Source organism: Channa argus, chromosome 24 (assembly GCF_033026475.1).
Source record: "Channa argus isolate prfri chromosome 24, Channa argus male v1.0, whole genome shotgun sequence".
NCBI lineage: Eukaryota > Metazoa > Chordata > Actinopteri > Anabantiformes > Channidae > Channa > Channa argus.
This window is the reverse complement of record NC_090220.1, coordinates 7,686,462-7,710,884: the sequence shown is the minus strand read 5'-3', so window position 1 is coordinate 7,710,884 and position 24,423 is coordinate 7,686,462. Positions and strand designations below refer to the sequence as shown.

Sequence of the window (24,423 nt, the reverse complement as noted above, 5' to 3'; positions counted from 1 at the left end):
TCTTCCTTTGTGTCATTAATTGGATTTCAATCATTAATTTCAGGATGTTAATTTGTTTTTGACTCACGTGTCTGTGATGTTTAGGATAGTGACATCAGTTACTAGAATTTTCCAAAATCACATGGAAACAAATGAACAGGGTGACAGCTTTTGTCAATTTTAAAGGGATAAGGGATTGGGAGTTATTTATGATTATCAATTAATGTGGTCAGTGATTATTTGTCTGCTCTATAAATTTGTCAGGAGATAGTGCTTAATGCATGTCACAATGCCAAAGGTAATGACTTCAAATGTTTATCCAACCAAAGAGAATAACCATATTTACATACATAAACAACAAAGAAAATCTGAAAAACACATGATTTGAAAAACTAGAGCCACTGCATTTTTGGCATTTTAAGACTAAAGGATTGTCCAAACAGCTGACAATTGGTTTGTGTTGATTGAACAACCAGATACTTAATCAGTTGTTTCAAAACTGTATTTCTTATTTCATTTGTTATAAAAATTAAATAATAGATTTTAGGGCTAAACATGAGGCCAGAATAGACTCAACAGATATTGCAGTGCTACTTTTACACAATCTTAAAGGCCACTCTCCTGTGCTCTTATCGTTTTACCTGAACTGCTCTATTTTGAGATTCGGAAGAAAAATATAACTACAAAAACGAAACCAACAAAACTAAGTCAGACATTGAAGTAAACAAACAAATTTTACTTTGATAGAGAAATGAAGAGGGGAGTACAGTTGCTTTATTTTACAATAAAGACGGGTCTTTGCTGTACTGGCCTCGTCTTTTGGCCGGTCAGTGGCACTGTAGTCCTCTCAAACTATATTTCTTCCCTCTTGCACTAAAAATGCAACAATAACAACAGCTGCACTTCTCTCACACGGGACCTAACAGACAAATGGCGTGAAGATGAATTAAGAAAGCTCTTTTTTTGTCAGCGTACTGCCTTCGAGAAGCTGTTGCACTTGCTTTCATAGCTGATCTGTTCTCACTCCGCTGTGCAGCTTCATGTTGAGGCGCGGGGTTGTTTTTGCGCGTCAACAATAACGAACACGCTGCTGGAGCCACGCAAGAAATGAGCGCATTTCCCTCAATTGGATTTTATATTTAGCTCTGAGAGCGACGCTGCTGCGGAAAGAGGAGACCCTGATCCCTGTGTTCTCTGTCATTTTGATCCTCTTGCGACTGCTTGGAGCCCCCCAAAACTTGCCGTTCATATCACGGTGCGCGTTATCGGGCTATGTGGTGGTAAAGGCGCTGTGTGTGAGGGGGAATAGCGCAAATTTATCTACAGCTCCAGGGGTAAAGGATGATGATGGCCGGTGGTGGCGGAGCAGCCATGGACCATAACGGGATATACTCAAATCCTAACCTTCACAGCCTGCAGCAGCCACACATGGAGGCTGATAACCAGGACTCCCGCAAACGACCGTTGGAAACTCCGGCGGAGGAGGCCGGCTGTACCAAGCGCACCAACACTGGAGGTAAGACAGATACAGAACTAAAACCAGCTTTTGCACCGTTTTTCCCCCGCATGAAGTCATGTCTGTTATACAAGTCTGTGCATGCACAGGCTCAGTAATGCTATCACACCGCTGTACACACACACACACACACACACACACACACACACACACACAATGAAGCATTGAAGCAGATTTGGGCCGCACATTAGGCTGTAACATGCAGCACCTGTGCGCCTGACACTTCAAAACACTGGCTGTGTTTCTGGCTGTGACTTCATACGCTGCATATCCCAGCAGGGTGAGTGAATGGCCTCCTCAGCTCGGGTCAACTTTGAATTCGAACCCGTTCACCTCTCTGGTCCACATCTGGACGTATGCTGAAGCTTTTCATAAAAAGGAGAATCCTTTGTGCGTAGAGGATGAAATATTACAAAGACGAAGCGTCAGAACAACACTCAGTTTATCAGTGATGTGTTTGCCCTATCTGATAGGGATTCCCTAATGCTTTCTTATGCAGATACCAAAGATAAATCAGCTTTTTTTTCTGAGAAACACTTTGCAAAGAGGCGCTGACTTGTAACAGGAGAAAGAACAGCACGGGTTAACATCCTGTGAGTGCTGATGTCAATCATGTACCTGGACCCTCTGGGAATCCTGCATCCTATAGTTTACTAATCACTCACTTGTACAGATCTGTATAAATACTGTATGTAATATAATATATACTGTATGTAATACTTTATAAACCTGTAATGGGTTTAATACACGAACAGTTAATACACGATTGACAATGGACTAAAAGGGAACTGATTGAGGATTGAAGAAATAGTAGATTGCTGATGTTCACCAGACATGTCTTATAGTGTGAATAATGCAGATTTAGAATTGTTAAATTGCTTTTTAAATACAGCTAAGCAGTAGCACCAACAGCTAAAAATGGTTCAAGCCTGTACATTTTGTAGGCCACATCACCATTAGCAGCCTAGATTCCTACCAAACCCTATTTACTTAAATGTTGTGCTATTGCACAACATTTAGATGCTGAGACAAATCTCAGCATCTGTTTGGCATTTTGCTGTGCGAAAGACTTCACTCTCAGCATACTGTATGATGCCAAATTTACAATTCTGAAATGCTAGAATGCTAATTAAAAACATGTAGGTGCTCAGGCACAGCTGGGTGGTGTAGCTGTTGTCAAATTAGGACAATTTCAGGGAAAAGTGGCTGGTTCCATAAAAACACATTATTAGAGAATAGTGAGAACTACTTGGTGATAGGAAATGACCACAGAAAGATTGCAGCACCATTTTTGCAACACGATCATGGTTTATTTCTGTGGAAGAGGAATGGTGGTGTTCAATTTTTAAAAAATTAACAAGAAGGTGTGTGCACACTTGCTTTATTAGTCACCAGTAAGATGTCGGGGTGTTGCAGTGAGGATGACGTCTGATTCGGATTGCCAGTTACTAAACATCTTATTTCAGCTTGTGGTTGTTATGGTCTGCCCAGCTCATAGGGACCACTTATTTAAGAACTTAATGTTAATTAGATGCCCACAGAGAATAGGCAGTTTCTTCACCATATGTTACTGAGATGTGTCTGTCTTTTTCTCCGCCATTCAGTGGTAACAGTCAGTGGTAACAGCATTATAACCTGTTTCTAACAGCATGAGTGCAATTTTGCAGCACCTTAGAATTGTTATTTCAGCAAGACACATAATGATCTTTGTGCCACCAGACAGTATTTTAGAGCAGAATCAGCCCCCTTATGTCCTCCATTAGCACTGTAGAATAGAGAAGTCATATAGTGTTCTTGCTTCTAGAAGAGTTTTCATCATTCAGTTGGAGCATAATCTTCACCACTATCTTGCCATTGGATATCAAGAAGGTATTGAATGGCTAGATGCTGTGAAATAGCCTCTAAGTTGCCACTAAAAATATACTGAGGGTTCCATCAGTTTACCGCTGTCATTTTGATAATAGCAATGCACTCAATTTTAACAGCTTGACTCCATCTTCATTTAAGGCGTCTCTTTCTGACTTACCGACTTTTAAATCAAGAGCAATGTAATTAAGAATGTGGCGATAAAAAAAATTATATTAAATGCAAACTTTAATCCCAGGTGCCAAGATTGTATCTATATAGAAAACTTAATCACTTAATGAAGGAAAACAATAGAAAAACGGTCAGGATCCACTGATGAATAACTAGTTTTGTAAGGCCTTGATTTTAACACACACATACTTATAAGAAACTTAGTGTGTGCATAGTCATTTAATGCTGACCTGAAAGGGTCAAAAAGGGGCAAAACATCTGCCTGCTTATTTCCCCATAAAATCTCAGTGAAGCAGTGACACTACATAATAATATGGGCTTAGTAAACTGGTTTTAGAAGTTCTGGAAATGTGTTTTTCTCATATAGACATAATGCATCCCTTAATCTGTCCAGCTGAGTCAAGCAACATCAATACAAGCCCAATCGTGACATGCAGTGGAAACCTACAGGCCCAATATCAATATTTAAAATTACCAAATTTATTTCAATGAATATATTCTAATATAACCAATATTTCAATTGAACACACTAGCCTGGCTTTCTCTCAAAACTGTCAGCACAGGCAGTAGCTCACCCACCTACTGGTCATCGTGATAAGTATATTAAAGGGTAGATCTTTGAGGCTACTTTTGACCATAGTCCTACTGGCTGGGCTCCAGAACAGAGGCTCAATGCTTCATTCAAATTTATACTGTTTGTGGTGACTCCTACAAAAATCAGGTGCTCCAAACATGTTATCACCTTGTGCTCTGTAATGTGTTTGAGCATCGCCTCCCAATTCATGTGATCTACAGTACACACAGTAAGTGGAACATGGCAAACCCACAGCCTGTCTGGGACTAGGGGTAGACAGGCTGATAATCCCTAACCGCCCCTGTAATCACCAACCCTTTAACTACAGCTGATATTGATCACGTTATTCCTACTGAACTCATCATTAACATGACTGGCAGTTACAACAAAGAGAAGAGAGCTCGAGCTCTCACAAAGCCGAGCCCCTCATTGTGCATTAAGAGCTGTGGACACTGAATAGGGGAAATTACTCCTCTTTTTTATCAGCATTGCCCTCTCTCTTCAGAATGAACGTCTCCCATTCATTTCTCTTTCTAATTACCCACACTGTGAGCCCATGTTGCTGGCAAGCATGTGCCTCCAAAAGGTTATGTGGCCAAGGGATTAGGTATGATCTCGTAATGTTGCTAATGGAAAGGTTGGCACAGGAATGTGAGCTGTATTTTTATTTTATTTTATTTTTTTAATTTTTGGTGGGAAGGACACAGGTGCCCTTGCAGAGTGATGTGACGTGAGCGGACTGTGAATTTGCCAGGTGGCAGTGAAAGAGAGAATGAGAGGGAGCGATAGAAATGAAGACAGAGCAAAGCGTAGAGAAAAGGAGAGATAGATAGACCGTGAGAGGGAGTGGAGTCTACAGGGAGGCTGTGTCTATATACTAGAGCATCTCTCAGTGAATGAGACTGGTAGAATTTTCTGGAAGGCATTCGCTCCAAAACCAAATGGGCCACGGTGTTAGGGTTTTATTTGTGGATGAAAGTAATCAGCAGTCAGGAAAAAAAAGAGTTCGTTTTTTTACAGGTTCCCTGGAAAGAACTATTAAATGAAGCTGGACCCCCCGTGTCAATACACAGACATTTAAACACACAGACACGTTGCAGTTTTTACACACATTCAGTCACTTAAGATACCTCTCGGTGTTAAGATTTATAGGCGTAGTGATTGGCTTCATCACCCCCCTCCACCATTCTGCGGCACTGCCATTTGCAATGGTTGATGAGCCCCTCCGCCCTCTCAAACATGGCCGTCTAAGGGATTGGGGGTGGGGGAAACGAGGAATAGAGGGTGGGTGGCGTAAGGCACGCTGTCTCCGATCACTCCTCCTCCACCTCCTTCATCATCTGCTTATTTTATCCATACACCACTTTAGACACTGTTGAAGGTCACTCTACATGCTTCTCTATTTACCGCTGAAGTCCGCTTCCTCAGCCACTTCACCTTTGTCACTTTCTACTAAAAAAAGTGAGTGAATGGACTGCCATACTTTATAGTGCTGCGTCAAAAGAGGCGGAGTAGGGCAGAAAATTAAATTTTTTGGGACCGGCATCAGGAGGCGGGGACATGACGTGCTGAAGGGAGGAGGCTACCCATTGGCCGAGCGAGGTGTCAGTCCTGCGTGCTGCTGCAGACGGACAGGCTACTCGATGAATATGGATGAGAGCAGTGAAAAGGGTGATGCGGCAGGGAAGACCCCCCCCTTCAAACCAATGCAGGCTTGAACAATGCGTGCCGTCTTTCACTGAAAACACTGAGAGCCTGCATTAGCATTTTCTCAGACAATTGAGGCTCTGGCCAGCTGCAGACATGGCTCGGATGCTGCGGTGAAATCTCTTTTTCTGCACCCACTGATGAATTAGACCTCGATGAAAAAGGTTGACTGGCCGCATTCCTCAACACTACCATTGCACCTATGCCTAGGCTAATGTTAAGATCCCCTTTAGAGATTGTGCCCCGGCATTGATGGCCATCTGACAGAGGACGTGAGAAGCAGCAGATCTCAGAATGGGTAAGCCTCAAACTCTTTTTGTTTAACTTGTTGAATTTATTCATTATCTGCGTAGACTGCGTGCACTTTCATTCACCTAAAGCCCATCCTGTCCATTATCACTCATTTTTGTTCTAACGTCCTTGCTGCCTGTCAGCAGCAGGTTAGTCCATTGAAATGCAGAATGGGTACTTGGAGGGGTAGTGAGAAGGAGGGAGGACGGTCACAAGGCATTTCCTCCTGACCCACCCCCCTTGAGTGACTTAACTAAACACATTTGGCTCAGTGTCCGCGTCTCTCCTCCAAGCCACCCTCCCAGTATTGGAAGCAGGGGTTTGAACTAACACTCCACTGGTTCAGCTTCCCAATATGCCCCACTGCTCCCGTTCCCTGGCGGATTGCAGCAACAGATTGCCATGTTTACTCTACCACATGACGCCATTAAAACCTGTTACTGTGATCTCAGACACTAGGACAGAATTAATTATTGAGTAATGACAGCAAACGTGGCTGCGAGGGCGATGGAGGAAATCTTTGTGGCTTCCTGCCCTGCTGGGTTTACTCCAGTTGAAGATGAGCAGAAAGTTACGCAGTGGGTTTGGGCTTGTCTATCAACAACAGGTCTTTGGATGTTCAGAGACTGCAATGAGCATCATTCAAATTAAATTCTCCCTGCAGCTACAATATCAGGTGTCTTGTAATAGGAGTGGGGGCTCAAAAGCTTTATGGGAAGTGTGTCAGTCATGCATGATCTTTATGTTTTCACCAAGGTCATTTTATTGTTATTCGCTGGGAGAAAAGCAGAGAGCTGACTGCAATATAGAATGGCAATCCAAAGAGGAGACAATGCCCAAAGTAGATTGGAGCTGGTTATGCGATTTCTATGTAAAGGTTTACGTCTTCCCCCTTTTGCTATGATGTTTTAATAAATATAATATAAAGCAACATATAAAGCAACACCTGACATATCTACAGGCATTTAATGTTGGCGTAAATGTTTCACGTAAATGTGGGTTATAATACCTTGTGGGATTTGGGATGGTCTCTGCAACTACAGCTAATTAATGTAAATCAAAAGTGAAATTGCGTTAATAATCATGCCATTGTGTGTATGTTTGTCAGAGCCTTTGGTTGTGGGTGAAAACAAGCCTGTGTCTGAATGGAACACGAGGGGCATATTAATGCAATAAGGAGAGGGGCTAACATGTTGACTGTGAAATTCCTTAATGTCACAGTGCCATGTTCGTTCACATCTGAATCTAATGAGTGCATTACTCAGGCAACAGGTTGGTCTCAGTGCAACGCGGTCCACCTCTGTCCACCCGTGTTTATTCCCAGTCGTGCCAGTCAAGTCCCCGTATTTGATACCCTCCACAAAGCATAGATTGCAGCGACGTGGTGACAGACTCTGTGGCTTTGGCATCTGCTTTTGAAAACGAATCATAGTACATTTGAAAACATATTTGAAATCTCACCATACAGATATTGACAATCTCTGCCTGCTCCAGTGACGTCACCCTAGAGGCAGCTGAAAAGGACTGAACATGACGTCATTACATCGAAATCAGCACGCAGAGAGGATTGTTTGTATCACTGCTTTAGTAGAAGTACGCACCTGTACAAAGTGTTTACTATGAGGTCATCAATACAATATTTTGAATTCACTGGAGAAACTCCACCTGCTCCACACTTATAAATATATTTTTTTTATGTCTTGTTGGCAGGTTCTTTGATTATATTCAGGTCCAAGCTCAACATGTGGTTGATTGCTTTGCTAGATTAGTGCACTCAATGTGATCAGGGTTTTTTTGGACCGATACTTCACCCACTTTGCTGCTGATTAATTCTTAATTAACACTGAACGGAAAAAAAGTTTGGTATCTAAAAGTGAGCAACATGTTTGACTACAGATTCTTGAAATTGACATGCTGTCAGTCACTGACTGCTACAACCCACTGTAAGCCACTGAAGCCCCTTCCAAAATGGAGGCGCTTTAGACCATCTTGGCAGGATACTCTTCAAACAAATCTGTGGGATTGGTTCCCATATGCTCTTCTCACGTCTGTTAATTACGACAGATCGCCCTGTATTGGCATTCACAAACTGCATGGCATTCAAGTCACTGCGATGACTTTGTGTGTTTGCATTTAGGTCTCTGTGTGCAACTTTGTTTTTCAAAATATACAGGATACATTTCACACTTTCACATTCCTTTTATTCATGTTTGTACAGTAGCATGATTAGTAACACTTGAATTGGCTTTGTATTTAGTCAGAGGTTGCTAAAAACTCCTTGAAAACAGTTAAAATTAGACCTCTGCTAACTGGAAAGGAGGTCATCATTTACTCCACAGGAAATCTGGGACAGGACATAGAAGATGTCACCAATTTCCAGTAAAACGTGCACTGAAAGATACAAAGAACTACTTTCCTTTTACCAGAGGAAAACAGATGCATGGTTACATTGTTGCATTTCCCCTTTATACTTGATGTCAAGACTGTGAGATTTTGCATGTTCAGGGTTGGGGGGGACTGGTATTACCAGTGTGGTGTATATGTGTAGATCTACTTTATAAGATGAGATCGTTTTCCACTTTATTTGTCTTTCCCCCAGAGGAGGGTGAGTACTTCCTGAAGGTGCTGATCCCCAGCTATGCAGCCGGCTCTATAATTGGCAAGGGTGGCCAGACCATCGTACAACTGCAGAAAGAGACGGGTGCCACCATTAAGCTGTCCAAATCCAAAGACTTCTACCCAGGTAAGACTAGGTACTCAGTAATTAAAATCCATACGAATAAAGGCTATATATATATATATGTATATACACACACCTAGTGGCCACACAATCCAATTTGATCCATTAGTGCAGGTCTTTTACAAGGTAATAAACTTTCAGTTTCTATGTTCAAACTGTCAGAAAGGTGATAAATCTACTGTGAGTTTATTAATGAGGCCATGGTGGATGGTGGAGTCAAATTAAGAAGTGGTTCTAATGTTTTGTCCAAATAGAGTCGCCATGGCCATTTGAACCCCCTCTTAATCCAAGACACTCCAGTTTGACTCTACCACCCACTATGACCTCAATAATAAGCAAAGTAGAATTTTCACCTTTCTGAGAGTTTTATCTTAAAAAACTATAAAATCAACAAAAAGTTCTAACCTAGTAAAAGTAGAATGCATGGCAGAGCTGCTTTATTAAATTGCATTAGATTGCACAGGTGTACCTAATGAAGTGGCCAGTGCACTCCATTTTAATCACACACTGATCGTAAACACTGATTATTCTTATGTCCTTAAGGGACTAAACATGCGTGTAGTTGAGTTGCATGTAGTTGCTGTCAGATGCTGCATTCAAAGCTGCAGGCAATTTCAGTTCCAATGTATTCGCTTGGTTAGCTGGTCACATCATTTCTTGCAAGGTTTGTTTGTATTTTAAGCGTTCAGGGTCCATTTCATTAGAACAGGAGGACTGTGTCACTTTTCTGGAAAGAATTGCGCAGTGATGCCATTTTATTCCTACCAAAAAGGAGTGCAAATTTGGCAATGCAGAGGATGTGTAGCATATGCTGAAAGCATTAACTGTGCCGAAGAGGTTCAGTCAAAAATGCCAAAAGGAGAAGGATGCTCGTACCGCCAGCTTGCCGCTCTAACATGGAGGTCAAAGCTGAACCATCTTATCCTCTAAACACAAACAACTGAGTTGTAGAGGAGTCTGGGTGTTTGTCCTTCATGCCTCAGAGGAGGCTTCAACCTGCTGAAAAAATAACAGGTGCTGAGTGTCTCGCTGCTTATTAGGTCCAGATGTTCTCTGTGATAACTGATGCAAGCAAACAAACCCGATGTAGTAGTATACCTTTTACTGTAAATATATGTAGAACATATTATTATAAGCTGTTTAGATGGGAAATTGAAAAACGCTGTGCATGACCTGAAATGAGTAGCACAATACGCATGTTAAAAGTACTAAGGATTTTTTTAAATTATAGGGTTCACAGACAGTTCTGATTGCCCTAAGTAATTACCTAAATAAACAGGAAAAACTGAGAAAGCTTGTTCCGCAAAACTCAATTTTCCATCATAATGGCTGTTTCGATTTTTGTATGAGTCCCATAACCTGTGTAGCATCACCTTAAAAAGAGATTATTTTTCCGTAGAAAACTAAATATTGTGCAGGAAACAGGAAGCATACACATGATGATTTAAATTTGGCCTGTTCTGTTGGGCGTTGCAATGACTGTGAATATATTGCAATGACTGTGGCAGAGAATAACTAAGCACATGGGAAGAGGAAAAGAACGATGTGCTAGCAAACATTTTCCCCTGTACTTTTCCTGTCCACTATGTTTCCTTTAGCCTTGATCAAAGGATGCATGTTTAGAAGGCACGGCTCAAGACTCTCCACACAAAGCCAGTTATGTTTGAGAGAATGAATTATGGCCACTTCACTGGCATAGGATCAAATGAAACAAGTAATATGTATCTTTATTTCTCTCTTTGGATTGTGGATGTGTTCATAGGCCACCACCTGCTCTGCCCATCCCCCTACTCATTATCGTGATGAGTGAGGAGTTCAGGGAGAGGGTGCTGGCAAGCATTTGATTGGGTGGTTGTTCTGGCCCACACACGTAAAATGAAACTGCTACTGTGCCCTGCACAATGGCTGAGAGTGTCACTTTCTGAGAAGTCTGTGGAGATTAAACCTTAAAAATGTTTCAGTACAATCAACTTAGTGGAGTTTGTAATAGCAAGATTTAGATAGTAATAAAATATTTTGGAAAGAACTTCAACATTGAATCAGGTGTGATCTGGGCTAACATAGCATGCTAATACCATTACACACAGTTCAAGCCCTCATCTCTTATACTGCGGCAACCTGAGCACACTTGGGCTATAGCACAGTCGCACACTAGAGAAATCAGGGACAACAACCGATGCAGCCATTTTCTTCTGCAATTCCCTCTTTGGTGCCTCTGCCTGAGATTCGCACCGACCTACCGTCTCCCATCCATCAGTGTAAGACATGTGACTGTGAATTCAAAATTCTTAAACGGGACTGTACAGTCCGGCTCTGTTGTAGTGGACTGAGATGGATGATTGGAGATAGTGAAGGGCGTGGATGTTGCACGGTTGTATGCAAGCGAGGGGACAGGGGGCAGGCCCAGAAATAGCCTGTTTCAATCTCTCTCTGTGGATATGACCCTTCTCCCAGCTGTACTCAGGCTGCTCCAACGCTCGCCAAGTTTCCTCTTTCCTCCTCCCTGATCACTGTTTCTCTCAGTGACATTACATGATACTTCTCCTAAAAGCTGTTTTGCATGCTAGCCTCCTCCAGACTTTTTAGTATTTGGCATGACCCTATCTGAACTCTTCCATGAGTGAATTATACTTGAACCCCCATAAATGTAGCATGATATGCATTTACCCACTCGTATTGTGCATTCACCACATACACACACCTACTCACACCTAGGAGTTCACGATTTGAATATAAACTTAGAAACAAAGCTTCAAATACTTTGCTTTGTGCAGCTGGTCTTCTGCCAAATCACATATTGAGTTACTTTGTACAGCAAACATAGATGAGGTTGTTGTGATGTCATAGAAACACTGACAATATGTTTCCTATTACCTGGTCGTTAAACTATCAATCACAACATGTGACCTCATACTGGAAAACACCACTGATTCCATTCCAGTCCAAGCTGACTCAGAGTATTTCTTTCAAAAATCAGCAAAAAAAAGGCAAAAACTCACTCACTCACTGCTGCTCCCATGTTGAGCTAGGACAATGTCACTTATGTTTAGGATAATGTCATGAGTGGGGACTGGAGACTTTCATTTCTCTCTAATTCATTCTTGTGCAACAGCTATTTCTGGTGATGATGTATAGTTGTTACATTGTACTATTCTAAAACACTCACAGTTGCCAGTTTAGTACTGTACATCATGCTAAAACTAATGCAGTGTACTACACCAGTTTGGGAGTAAATTCATTTTTAATGAAGCTGGTATTCAGTTTTTGTTCAAATACTTTTAGGGAGGTGTTGATTTAACTAAGATAATTCTGGCAAGTGGTCGATAAAGATAACTGTCAAAATCAGTTGTGTTTTTAAGAATCCCCAAATACACACTAAAATTCCCACTTTAATGTCTGGATTACTTATTGTACTGTTGACCAAAATGCTCTTCATCATCACAATAGAGTCTGAATGATGTGCTTTTAAAAGTTTTTGGACAACTGAGATCTATGGCACTAGAAATTAGGCATAATAATAAAAAAAACAAATGCTACAAAAAACAACAGTATATTAAAGTGTATTTTTTTGCTTCAGGGTGGTAACGATCTGTTAGAAAGAAAGAGAAGCAAGCCATCATTCTAACACAATACCTAAACAACTGCTGCAACTTGTTGTGAATGAATGATCCATGACTTTTGACCCTTCAGGGGTCGCCACAGTGGGCCACATCTGGTGGTGTGGGATTCAAACATGTGTCCTTCTGCATCCCATCCATAAAAGAGAATTCTCATAATTCTAACCATTTTTCTAGCTGTTAACAAAATGAACTATTATTGAGCTACATCATTGCACTGGCTAGCATGTTATTTTTTGACCATGGATGTGGGCACGTCCGACTTTGTAATTTATTTTGACTCCTGCGTACACCATCCTGCTGCTGTAAATACTCCCAAAGGCACATGTGTATTAATCCACAGCTGAAAATAGTCCCAAGCAAATACAGTATTTCATCCAGTGGGAGTAATGTTTGCTAAAAAGTACTGGGTAATTAGGGAGCTTTTTTAATAGTGTGTCCCTTTTTATAGAGATGGCTCTTCCGTTGAAACAAGTTAGCTTGGGGCTGTCAGCCACAGGCAACTGAGTAATACTGTATGCTGTTGGTATTGTCGAGAAAATTTGTTGACTGTCACCAGCCTAGTATCCTTACTAACTAAAATTAAAACATATTTTTAGCTTTTAACAGCCATAGTCATTAGTCCCCGGTCAGATACCTATCCTGAAAGGACGCACTTTGTCAGTATTACTTCTAATAGAAAAATCCTTGGTATCTTTTAATGCGACACGGAAGTCACATCCCACATTACTGCACTTTCAATTACTAAATGATGCTATCTAGTACTCCACAGGATCTGGTTTCTGTCATTTACAAGTTAAGGTCTTACACCTTTGAGAAGCAGGTACATGAAAGAGATAAATAACCTTTTTCTTTGTGCTGAATAACAGGAAAATTCTTCAATAAACAATGTATGTTTTCTGTCTGTCTTCATATACACTTACAGTAATTGTTTATGTTTGGAACTGTTCAGGGTATGGTGATAAATGATTTCCACGAGACTATCTCTGAATTAGTGGAAATAAATGGCACACTAGCAGATCCCCACATTTTTAAATTGGTGTTTACATTTTGAAGCAGCATGCCATATGGTAACGGCATGATATGATGCTTTGGGAATACCAACAAAAACACTCCAGCTCAATTTGTAGTGTGAATAATTACTCTAAAAATCTGCTTATGATGACAATAATTATGGGTGATACTTTATGCGTGGTTAACATTCTGAATAGTCTAATCACAAAAATGCATGTAGACAGGTCTTACTAAGTTCTTACTTCCGGACCAAGAAGGAAGAAGACTTGAGAGTCATTGGCCTCTTGAGGAAAGCTGAAGGCTCAGATGTGTCCTCTGGGGCACTGACACATTTCTCTCACCTCCTGCCGATGAAACGACGAGCTAACTCTTATTGCAATTTAAAGCCCGGGGCTTTCATTATGAAATTAACCCCCCCTCAAATAGAGACAGGCGTAAAAAATCTGATGCAAGCAGTTCAGAAAGTGAAATGGGCGGAGAGGAAAAATCTAAAATTCATAGTTTCACATCCTCTTTGTGGTGTCTTCTCACTCACAAAAGCTGGAGTCAAACATTACAGCAAATGGTCTAAGCTTAAGACAGGCCGTCCTAGTGAGCTGGACTGCAGACATGCTTAACTTTAGATTATAGTAAAAAAAAAAACCTAGATGAACCTTTTGCTCCAGTGATGAACATTACAAAGTGAATAAAAAGCAGTAATTATGCAGGGCGGTATGTCTTCTGAGGACATGTTGCATCACTCAAGATGACCTAGTTTATTATTTGTAGCATCTGAGTAGGCCAAGCAAGGAGATTACACTAACTGAATTCAAATTATTCTGACTAAGTTGAAATTGTTTTGTGTACATCTCTTTACATATTGATCCTAACTTTCTCATTTCATATTTGTGTTCAATGTTTGTGTCATCTGGTTTGTTTTCAAAAAACAGATGATGGCTTTTGGACATTTTTAATTTTGCCAGCTCCTGCCATTGCCCTGTAAGCTGCGTGAATATGAAAAACATAACCAATTGTATTCATCCTTGTGAAATGTTGGTGATAATGTTCTAGGAGGGAAAGTTTCTGCTGACATTGAAATCCACAAAACAGTGTACTCATAGGCTCCTGTCTATCAGTTTGTCACTTCAGGAATGACAGGCAGGTGCAGTACAATAACACCAAGAGGCACCAACTGTGCTTCTCCCTGAAGCTCCTAAGAGATTTCATTTATAGCCTGTTTGTTTGTCTTTCAGTAGGATTTGTAGTTTGATTTATTTTGGTTGCATAAGTTTGAATAGGGTGAAATTAAGGAAATGAGGTCAGTTGCAGGGGAGACAACATTCCCCACACTTTATCCAATTATAGTTTTCTACTGCTTTTCTTGATACACTTGAACTGACCTATTGACAATTTAAATCTATTTTTAGACGTGTGTATGGCATAAAGCCAATTCGAAATGCCTTTGACTAATTCACTAAAATTTGTGTAAGTGTTTTCTGGGTACTTATAAACATCCAGAGGACACAGATGTGTTTGAGATTCAACCGAAATAAACATGAAAATGTAAAGTAGAGCAGCACTGCTCAGGCACAAGATCACCTTATCAACGGGTCTTTCCTATTACAGTTTTTTCCTAATCAACGGGGAAGATGTGGCACAGTCCTCTCACTAATTACTGTATCTACCTTATTTAGACTCATGCTAAGTAAGATAAGAAGAGACATACAATTTCATCTGCAGCCAAAAGATAGAAAATGGTAAAGAGAGCAAGGCTTAAAGGTGGATACAAAAGGGAGAGTGTTTTAAAAATCTTGCAAGCAAGTATAAAGGACTCACTGTTGCATCACCTGTTTCTACGGCTCAACCTCTTTGCCATGGCAACGGAATGCTGGTTGGGCCGGTCAAATGTGGGTGTAGAAAAAAGCGTAGAGGAGAAACAAGTGTTTAGTCTATTAGGTCTGCAAGGCAAGGACAGGCTCAGTATTACAGGACTGAAAGAGTTACATCATTGAGGAGAATTCCTCCCCCCTGCAGTTCTCTAACCAAGCACGGTTCTTCCTTTCAGCAGTTTCTCTGTTAATTGTGTAAACGAAAGAAGCAAGAAATAACTAAGTAATTGGGTCTCTTTGTAGAATGTCAAGAAACATTTTTCACTGCCAAGACATCTCAAAATAAATGTAGATGTTGTTCCACCCCCTTGCAAATCCCTCAAATGTGCTCGCCAAGTACGCACTCAGAGTACATTAGAGTAACCGATGACTGGTTTGTCCTTTTCATCCCCTTTCATTACAGGAACAACAGAACGTGTCTGTCTGATACAGGGTACAGTCGAAGCTCTCAATGGTGTCCATAACTTCATTGCGGAGAAAGTCCGTGAGATGCCCCAGAGTGCCCAGAAACCTGAACCAGTCAGCATACTGCAGCCACAGACCACTGTTAATCCCGACCGTGTCAAACAGGTGAGAGACTGCAGAGTCGATAGGTCACAAGGGAGTATGGACACTATGTGAAGGAACAGTTCACTTCCAGGACACCTTGTTTGTGAGTTGCCAGTCTTACTTGTTTTCTGGGCCATGACCCACAGTTTGGCAGGTCAGGAAAATGTGAGGGTATGTGGTTATTTTTACCTACAGTCTTTCATAGCTAGACAGAGCTGTGTGGCAGCTGCAGCCTAAACCCCTAGGATTAACAAATTGCTGAGTAAAGTGGGGGCTGGTATAGTGCTCTAAGTCAGTGAGATCTATCCTTCTTTCTGTTGACCATTAAAGCAGTTAAATTTGAATCTGTGTCTACTTAGAGTTTATTGCTACTTCAATCTTTCTATTTCTCTGCAGGCCAAATTGATTGTGCCCAATAGCACCGCTGGGCTAATCATCGGCAAAGGTGGAGCCACAGTCAAAGCAGTGATGGAGCAGTCAGGGGCTTGGGTGCAGCTCTCCCAGAAGCCAGAGGGCATCAACCTGCAGGAGCGAGTAGTAACCATCAGTGGGGAGCCAGAACAGAACCGCAAGGCTGTGGAAATCATAGTGCAGAAAATCCAGGAGGACCCTCAGAGCAGCAGCTGCCTCAACATCAGCTATTCTAATGTCTCAGGCCCAGTGGCCAACTCCAACCCCACCGGCTCTCCCTACGCTAATACAGCAGAGGTGCTGCCCAACGCGGCTGCGGCTGCTGCAACCGCCTCTAGCCTTCTAGGTCAGGCTGGCTTGACAGGAATGGGCGCCTTCCCTGCTGCCATGTCCAGCTTCTCTGGCAATGATCTGCTGGCAATCACCTCAGCTCTCAACACACTGGCCAGCTATGGCTACAACACTAACACCCTCGGCCTGGGCCTCAACCCTGCTGCTGCTTCTGGGGTCCTTGCTGCAGTAGCAGCTAGTGCTAACCCAGCTGCTGCTGCTGCAGCTAACCTGCTGGCCTCCTATGCCAGTGATGCCTCAAGCAGTGCTGGCCACCCCGCCACAGGCCTTGGTGGGTTCTCCTTGGGTTCTCTAGCAGCTGCTACAGGGGCTTCCAATGGTTACCTAAATGCTTCATCCCCACTGATGGCCTCCTCCCTGTTGGCAACAGAGAAGCTGGCGGATGGGGCGAAGGACGTAGTTGAGATTGCTGTTCCTGAGAATCTGGTTGGTGCCATTTTGGGGAAAGGAGGGAAAACGCTTGTAGAGTACCAAGAGCTAACAGGAGCCCGCATCCAGATCTCCAAAAAGGGAGAGTTCATTCCTGGTACTCGGAACCGTAAAGTTACCATAACAGGGTCGCCAGCCGCTACGCAAGCAGCACAGTATCTGATCAGCCAGCGGATCACTTACGAGCAGGGCGTGCGTGCGACCAACCCACAAAAAGTGGGCTAAAAGGAAAAAGAAGAGGAAAGAAGGAAAGGATGAAGACAGAGATAGAAGGGAATCGAGAGGGTCATGATGAATAGAAAAAAGAAATGTCCAAATATCTGTTCAATATTTCAGTATCAAATGAGAGAATCACAAAGGAGGAGGTGGGGGAGACAACCAAGATAAGTGTGTGTGATATGTGAATGTGTTTTTAGGACTGACGTCCTGATGTTTTTTAAAAGTTTGTGTCGAGTCCTTTTGACGATGGTGATCAGAGTAAGCTGAACTGGTCCACTGCCAAGCTGCAGATTCAAGGGTGATGCCTCAGGGTTTCACCCTCCTCCAAAACCTCATAGCTGTTTTAATTTCCTTTATTATTTTTGTTTAATTTTGTTGGTTTTAATTTCAATAGCAAACCTCAGCTCCCGGCGAGTTGAGTATGCCAGATGAAGTTCCAGTCAGCTGACAGAGCTGTTTTACAAACCTTGCTCTTTCTGTACAATGCAGACAGCATTGTTATCAGTGGAGAGGTTTTATGACAAGCACCTGAGGTCATCTCAGTCTATGAGGAAGCTATCTGAGTATAATTTCTTTATAGGAATAGTATCTATTTTGACATATGTTGAATTCTGGCTCATATCATAATTGAAGTTTCAAAATTTGGGTATTTTATATTTTCATCCTTTATTTATTGACATGGTCTCATTCAAACACAAATAGATTATTTAAACCTGTGAATGCAGGTTGATCTGAATGTAAAAACAATATTAGCCTATTGCTATTTTTTTTTTTTTTTACAGGGATCAAATATTTGTTGCAGTGAACGAAATGTATAACTCAAACCCAGTCTGAACTTCAGTATTGCTGTCTGCAAGGATAGTTCAGGGGTTAAATAATCAATGTGAGAGGACAGAGGAGACACACAGGAATGTATAAATATATTTTACATGAACACACATAGATAATGCTCCCACAAATGCACAAACACTGAAACGTATTTGCATATTCAGTCACAGTTACAAACACACAGAAATATGTTTTTTTTAACCCTTTCTTGGTGCTATAGGATTAGGTTTATATCTCCTTTACCATGAAATCAGAATCTCTCTGGCGACTAACCTCTTGATTTAAAAATGCAGATGTGTCGTCCAGGCATTAGTAGCCCATTGGATCTGACTCAGCCTCTTACCCAAAGACAAAAGGGTTGATTTCAGAATTTCATGATAAAAGCAAATCCAGTCTTAATATGTTAAATCCATCTTCATTCCCAATGTCTTTTTTCTTTTTCAAAAATTGGCCATACACTAGATTTTACCTGACATTATTATTATTATTGCCTTAGTCACTTCCAAGAATTAAACAGTAGCCTCAGACTACCTTGAAGCAGTGTCTAACCAGTTCAGTTCGCAAAGGGAACAAAGCACTACAAAAGCATTTTGATAAGAAAAGCTCTATGAACCAGTATCTGTGAACAAAGAAACTTTTGCCTTTACATTAAGGGTACCAAATATTTAAGAGACGTACACTAATGAAAGGGAAGTAGACTGACACTTGAAAAGAAGGTTTGGGCTCACTTTTTCTGTGAACCCTCCTTCCAAATTTGCATCAAGACAAAAAAAAAACAACAACAAAAAATATTCTGCAGTTCATCCAGGCAGCCTTTTACTGTTCCCAAAACACGTTAACGCTCACTAACTTCGAGTGAAGCACGTAATAAAACATAACAAAATGTTTTGGCATCATTGTCTTTTATGGGCAATTGTTTGTCTAATGCAGGGAGGCTAATTGTCTAAAAGCACTCGAAGATTACCTTGGCTTCCTTCTGTGCTGCTATCCATGGTGTTCATCCTGAATACACTGGGTCTCTGAAGACTGCACTGTGAGACATTAAGAACACAATGTAAAGTGTGTCTGTCCCTGCTTGGGATGTGAGTATATTTTAATGTGCACATCTATGTCACATACACAAAACCTACTAATACTGACAGAAGGGATATTATCTCCACAAGAGCATTTATACTCCAGCGTCTTGTGATGTTTCTGTTTACCAGTACCAATGCACTGCACTTAAATTAGCGGACGTTCTCCCATCAGCGAACCACAAATTATTCTCACCACTTTTTTTCTCCTGCACCGTATTCTCCCGTCCTATTATGTCCCTGCTCTAAAGACATCTTTCAATTGTCCCCATCAACCCTAGCTCTATGATCAGCTTTCTGAAGACACAGCTGTGAGGGTTGGTGCTGTTTTGTTTGTTTTGAAAACTTGAAGGAATAGCCTTTTCTGTTTTCATTTTCATAATTCATGTTTGAAAGTTGAATCAACTCTGTGTCTGAACATTATACTTGGCAAACGTAACAATGAACCTTTTTTTCCTTTGACTATGTGTCTGGAAGGCATCACAGTCATCCATAACTACAATCTGGCCACTAGTGTAGTCATAGCATAAGATAACTTATTACTGCCCAAGATTTTAGCATATAATATATGAATAATAATAATAATAATAATAAGATACAAGCACAAAACAAGGGGATGTTTTATCAATGCAACTGGACTGCTTGACTGCAGAGAGCTCTCCTCCAAAGCTCTCTGATCAATACATTGTGCCAAATACTATTTCTCGCTGCCCCTCATTGACTTTCCTCTTTCTCTCAACATTTTATTCCCCTGCATGTTGCTGTTTCTCACCGTTCTGACAATTCCTCCTGTGTCCTAATACCCCTGTCTGTGCTACTTCCTACACTGTGCTCTCCCCCTCTTTCTCCTTCCTCCTGTCTTGTCTTCTCATGGGCGGTGTGTCAGGTGTGCTGCTAGTGGGAGTTATGCACTATAGGTCTATAGGCACTATAAGGGTATGAAAATATTTTCCTAGGCTGTAGAGTTCACAAGGCTAAAATGCACAGAAAACACCTGCCTCCAAAACTGTGACACCCACGACCAGCAATGTTAGCTAAAAAATATCCAACTCCCTCTATAAGAAGAACAAGTAGGATTTAGAAAGGTTTACACCATGAACTATGGCCTTTTACGGGAAGAGAAAGCGTTGTTTTTTTCCATAAGAAGGCAAACCTTGGTTGAATAAAGATCCATATGTTGGCTGGACAAACTGAGCTCAAATTTCAGCCTCTGAACAAAGCATAATAAGGACAGAACGCATACGATAGCAAGAGTAAGGTGGGAACCTGTTTGTGACCTCAAGCCGAAACAATGACATCCTTTATGCATATCCTCTTATCTGAAAATGACTAGAATTCATTTCTGTGGAATACAATATGTCATGTCATATGATCTATATGTACTTTATTGTAGCTATTCTAGTTTGTAGTCCAAATGCAGTCCAGCGTTGTCGATACAATGTGAACTATGTTATATTTGTGTGGATGATGAGAGTGCCAACTAAGCCTGATTAAGATTAGCTTCGCAATTTGTTTGTGTTATGATGACTCATCATCGACCGGTGGTGTCCATATTTCTGTCATTGATGATTTAGTTTGACAGTAAGAAAATGTAAAGAATATTGGAAGCAATATAGTAGCATGTTGTCCTGTTTTGTGTTTTATGTCTGTTGTATGAACCTTTGAAATTACTACGATTTTGAATGAATAGGTTTACATGTACTTTTTGTAAATTATGAAAATGCTGCTATTTGATAAGTAAACTATACAAAATATTTTAGTTGAAAAGATGTCTGGTCTGTTGATTAGAAACATGCTCTGAAAGGCTGGAGCATAAAACGGGGTGTATAGAACACTATACAGTATTGGTAAGATAGTAAAAGTAATAATAGACTCCATAGTACAACCTGTGCCAAACTAGACCTCTGCAGCTTCTGAAATTGTAGATGTGCGATCAAATGTTAGATATCAATAACTTGTTTAGAAGTGCTGATCAAGTGCCAATCAAACACTGTCTTTTAAGTTAAGAAAAGATAATCAAATACATTACTTAAGAAAACAAAGGACAAAGAACTTTTTGTGCATTGTTTTATCCCATAGGTACATAGAGTAAGAGTTAAAGATTGTGATTTTTATGGATCCACATTGTTTTACACTCCATGCATCCCTTGTGTGTTTGTTTGACCTGTGGCTTAAGTACTGCTGTTTTCTCACAAATGTCTCTATAGGCCAGCATGGACTAAGCATAACATGTTATAAGCATTCATAACATAGCCATTAACAATCAAAAATGTGTTTGTGGAGTTAGGTGTTATCTTTTTGCACGTCTTCTATTGCATGGTATCAAAGTAAATTATGGAGGATAAAAAAAATTTACAAAAATTTGCGACGTGTCTCGCAACATTCAATGACATAACACTGCATGCAGTCAGATGTAAAGCACTTAAGTTTTCTCACCTCATGTTAAGATTTTTATTTTTATTTTTTTTATGTTGTGAGTTGGGAGGGAGATCATTATTGTCATGTTGGCCCGAAAAAAAGACACACACACACAGACAGACACATACATCTCAGATCAAATTCTCATTAATCATCTATCTACATTACCAGAGAAGATATTTCAATTCTTACGTACAGTGAGGAGTATAAACATGTGAAACAAGCAAACGTGAAAATGTTTTTCAGTGCATTGGCTCCTTGTGTTTTTTTTCTTTTTATGGAAAAAGGAATATCAGGCATGCATTTCTTTTACAAACAGGTTCAACCTCATTATAACCTGTCCCATTATGTTCGCAGTTTTATTTTTACTGTATGTAACAGCTTGAAAGGCCAGATCTAATCTATGAATGTACCCATATCATCTTTTTTATTTTTAATATTTCTGTCGAATGTTATCTGTCTTTAAAGTAAATTCAGGGCAAGAATGTCAGATACATGTAGAGTTAATATCTATGTCAATAACAGATTTCAGCTATAGTCAGGTAGGCCTCACATGGCCATAGTCATGAACCAGATATGTTTTAACACAACTTCCGATTCGCTGTCAACATTATCTTGTTTGTTTGGTGTTGCATAAATGCACTTTACTGATCAGTGGGTCATATTGGGTGTGAAATGACGCAAACCATGTTGGCTTTCAATGTTTTGTTTTGATGCCTTTTTTTTCCTTGCTGTTGCTCTGATGTTAATTTTTATTTATTTATTCCCTGATCCTATTGGGTCTCATGAATGATGGAAAAGGGCTGGAGTCTCAGACAAAACAGAAAAGTAGCACTTGTTTCCCCACTCGAAGGCTTATCCTTCACATTCCCTTGAGCAGAGATTTGTGTCGATCACAGAGTGCTGTGTTTTTAACCAACCAGGAGGGATATGTTCTTTGTTGTTCCTTTTTGCATCATCCCTTGCTTTAAATTCCAAATTTGAAACTGGTTTCTCCAGGAAATTTGCAAGGACTGGGGTGAAGGTACTGAAGGATGCAACAGACATAATTGGCACCAGCAAAATGAGGATTGCCTCTGCCCCCTCGACCTAATGAAAATCCTAGGGGAACCCTATCAGACTGTGAAAAGCCTAGTAACATGAATGTCTCGTTATTTGATGTTATAAACCCCTGTTGCATTTACTGCTTTGCATCTGAATGCCAAACGAACCACAGTATCATTCCAAAAGTTGTCATGTTTGTGTTTTATTTTCACTCCAAACTGGACATTCATCCACCCCCACGGAGCCCTTTCACGAGAAGGCTAGGACTGATTTTAATCGCTCCAAACTGGGTAAGGCTGCTCGCTCCTCTCTTAAAACCTCTTCTACCTGAATCTCACTCTCTCAGCCTGCACACGATTCACAATTTGTGTTTCATCACACTGAGCACCTGCTACTCTGTCCACCCTTTAACCAGATTGAGGTATTTCCAAGCCCCTTTGTCTGAGAAAATACAGGAGTCTTGCCAACCACACATGAGGCCATTTTTATTTTATTTGTTTGCTTTTCCTTTTGGTCTTTGACCCTGTGAACCTCCCATGAACTTAGTTGACCTCCATCCCCGAGAACTCATATATGTGTTGGATTTTAAACCACTTCTACTTGTTAAACTCTGTGAGACTGTTTTGTGGTTATCTGGACAATTCTGCAGGGTTGAACGCTTGCTTAAGTGTAAACTGAAGACAGCATGCCAGTACCTTGCAAACATTTTCACATCATTGTGGATTTTTCTTTCAGGGTTTGGTTTGACTTCGTTTAACCTCTGTTCTTTCCATCTCAGAAAAAAAATGGACTGACAGCATAAGACCATATATTCCAACTTAAGCAAAGTGATGTTTTGTTGATTGGGTACATTTCTCTTTGCCATTGATGACAGTGGTTCTATCTTTTCTGATGAGGAGAATCTGTGAAAGTCCACAGTGTTAACTACTCAAAGGGCTTTCTTAGACAGCATTTATGTGTCCTTAAAAATGAAAGAGTGCTCTGAATTTCTTCCGAAATTAGAGAAAAATGCCTTCATGTGCCATTTTAGGGAAAAAAAAGTGTGAAAGCTTTTTATGGCAAATATTTGTCAGCAAGAGTGCCAAATAATTCCACACTGAGCCAAAAGGCAGCCAGCCTACATAAATAAATGTTAGATCATGGGAATGGTTACGTCCCATTTCCACTCCCCTTGAAAAACATCACCCTAATTGTACGACATTTGAGCTCATGTTCCATTATTGTTATGCTGCCAGTCTGTTTTCTGCTTTTGTCAGAGAAACATCTCAGAAGCAGTATATTTTCTAAATGATACACTGTTGATTAAAAAAAAAAAAAAGACAACAGCTACTATGGTGAGGGAATGAGAGGATTTTAAAAGTGTCATTGTTTTTTATTATTAGTTAATTTGAACATTATTCATTAATAGATTTAACGGTAATGACTATTTAATGTAACTGTAGTACTGTGTTTGTAAAAGAAATTCAGTGAGTTGTGTTTTATGACTCGTGGACTACCAGTGAAGTCAGCATTTCAGTGTTAATAATTGAATTGTTTTTTAAAGATTATTTTTGCGACGGCAACAAAGAGTCATTATAAATGTTCATTTTAACATCACTTGTCTTCTGTTGCTTTTATTCTCCACCTCGTCCCTCTACCCCCAACACCCCGTCATACCTAGGTGAAAGGTCGAGTGTTTGTAAAATTGCAGCCAACACATGTTGTGAATATAATAACAGTGATGGAGTGGTGAGTCTGAGCACATATTAAATGGGAACA

At 40.6% G+C, this 24,423-nt stretch overlaps 1 protein-coding gene across 2 annotated transcripts; it reads left to right on the top strand.

Annotated features, from left to right (window-relative positions):
• The first annotated feature begins 870 nt into the window (after nt 1-870).
• nova1 (NOVA alternative splicing regulator 1) lies at nt 871-24,261 on the top strand. Of its 2 annotated transcripts, none has more exons than XM_067494242.1 (4): nt 871-1,495; nt 8,704-8,847; nt 15,747-15,913; nt 16,289-24,261. In XM_067494242.1, the coding sequence occupies exons 1-4, from the start codon at nt 1,321-1,323 to the stop codon at nt 17,306-17,308; spliced, it is 1,506 nt and encodes a 501-aa protein (XP_067350343.1). In that variant the 5' UTR covers nt 871-1,320; the 3' UTR covers nt 17,309-24,261. The 2 variants fall into 2 exon arrangements, with proteins under 2 accessions (XP_067350343.1, XP_067350344.1); XM_067494243.1 differs by lacking the exon at nt 871-1,495 and adding an exon at nt 5,465-6,111.
• The last annotated feature ends 162 nt before the right edge of the window (nt 24,262-24,423 follow it).

What these genes read in the sequence shown, in the direction of transcription:
- nova1 (XM_067494242.1), top strand. Translation starts at nt 1,321, where the DNA reads ATGATGATGGCCGGTGGTGGCGGAGCAGCCATGGACCATAACGGGATA. An exon ending in CAAGCGCACCAACACTGGAG is followed by an intron (nt 1,496 to 8,703) that starts GTAAGACAGATA and finishes TCTTTCCCCCAG; the next exon opens with AGGAGGGTGAGTACTTCCTG. An exon ending in ATCCCGACCGTGTCAAACAG is followed by an intron (nt 15,914 to 16,288) that starts GTGAGAGACTGC and finishes ATTTCTCTGCAG; the next exon opens with GCCAAATTGATTGTGCCCAA.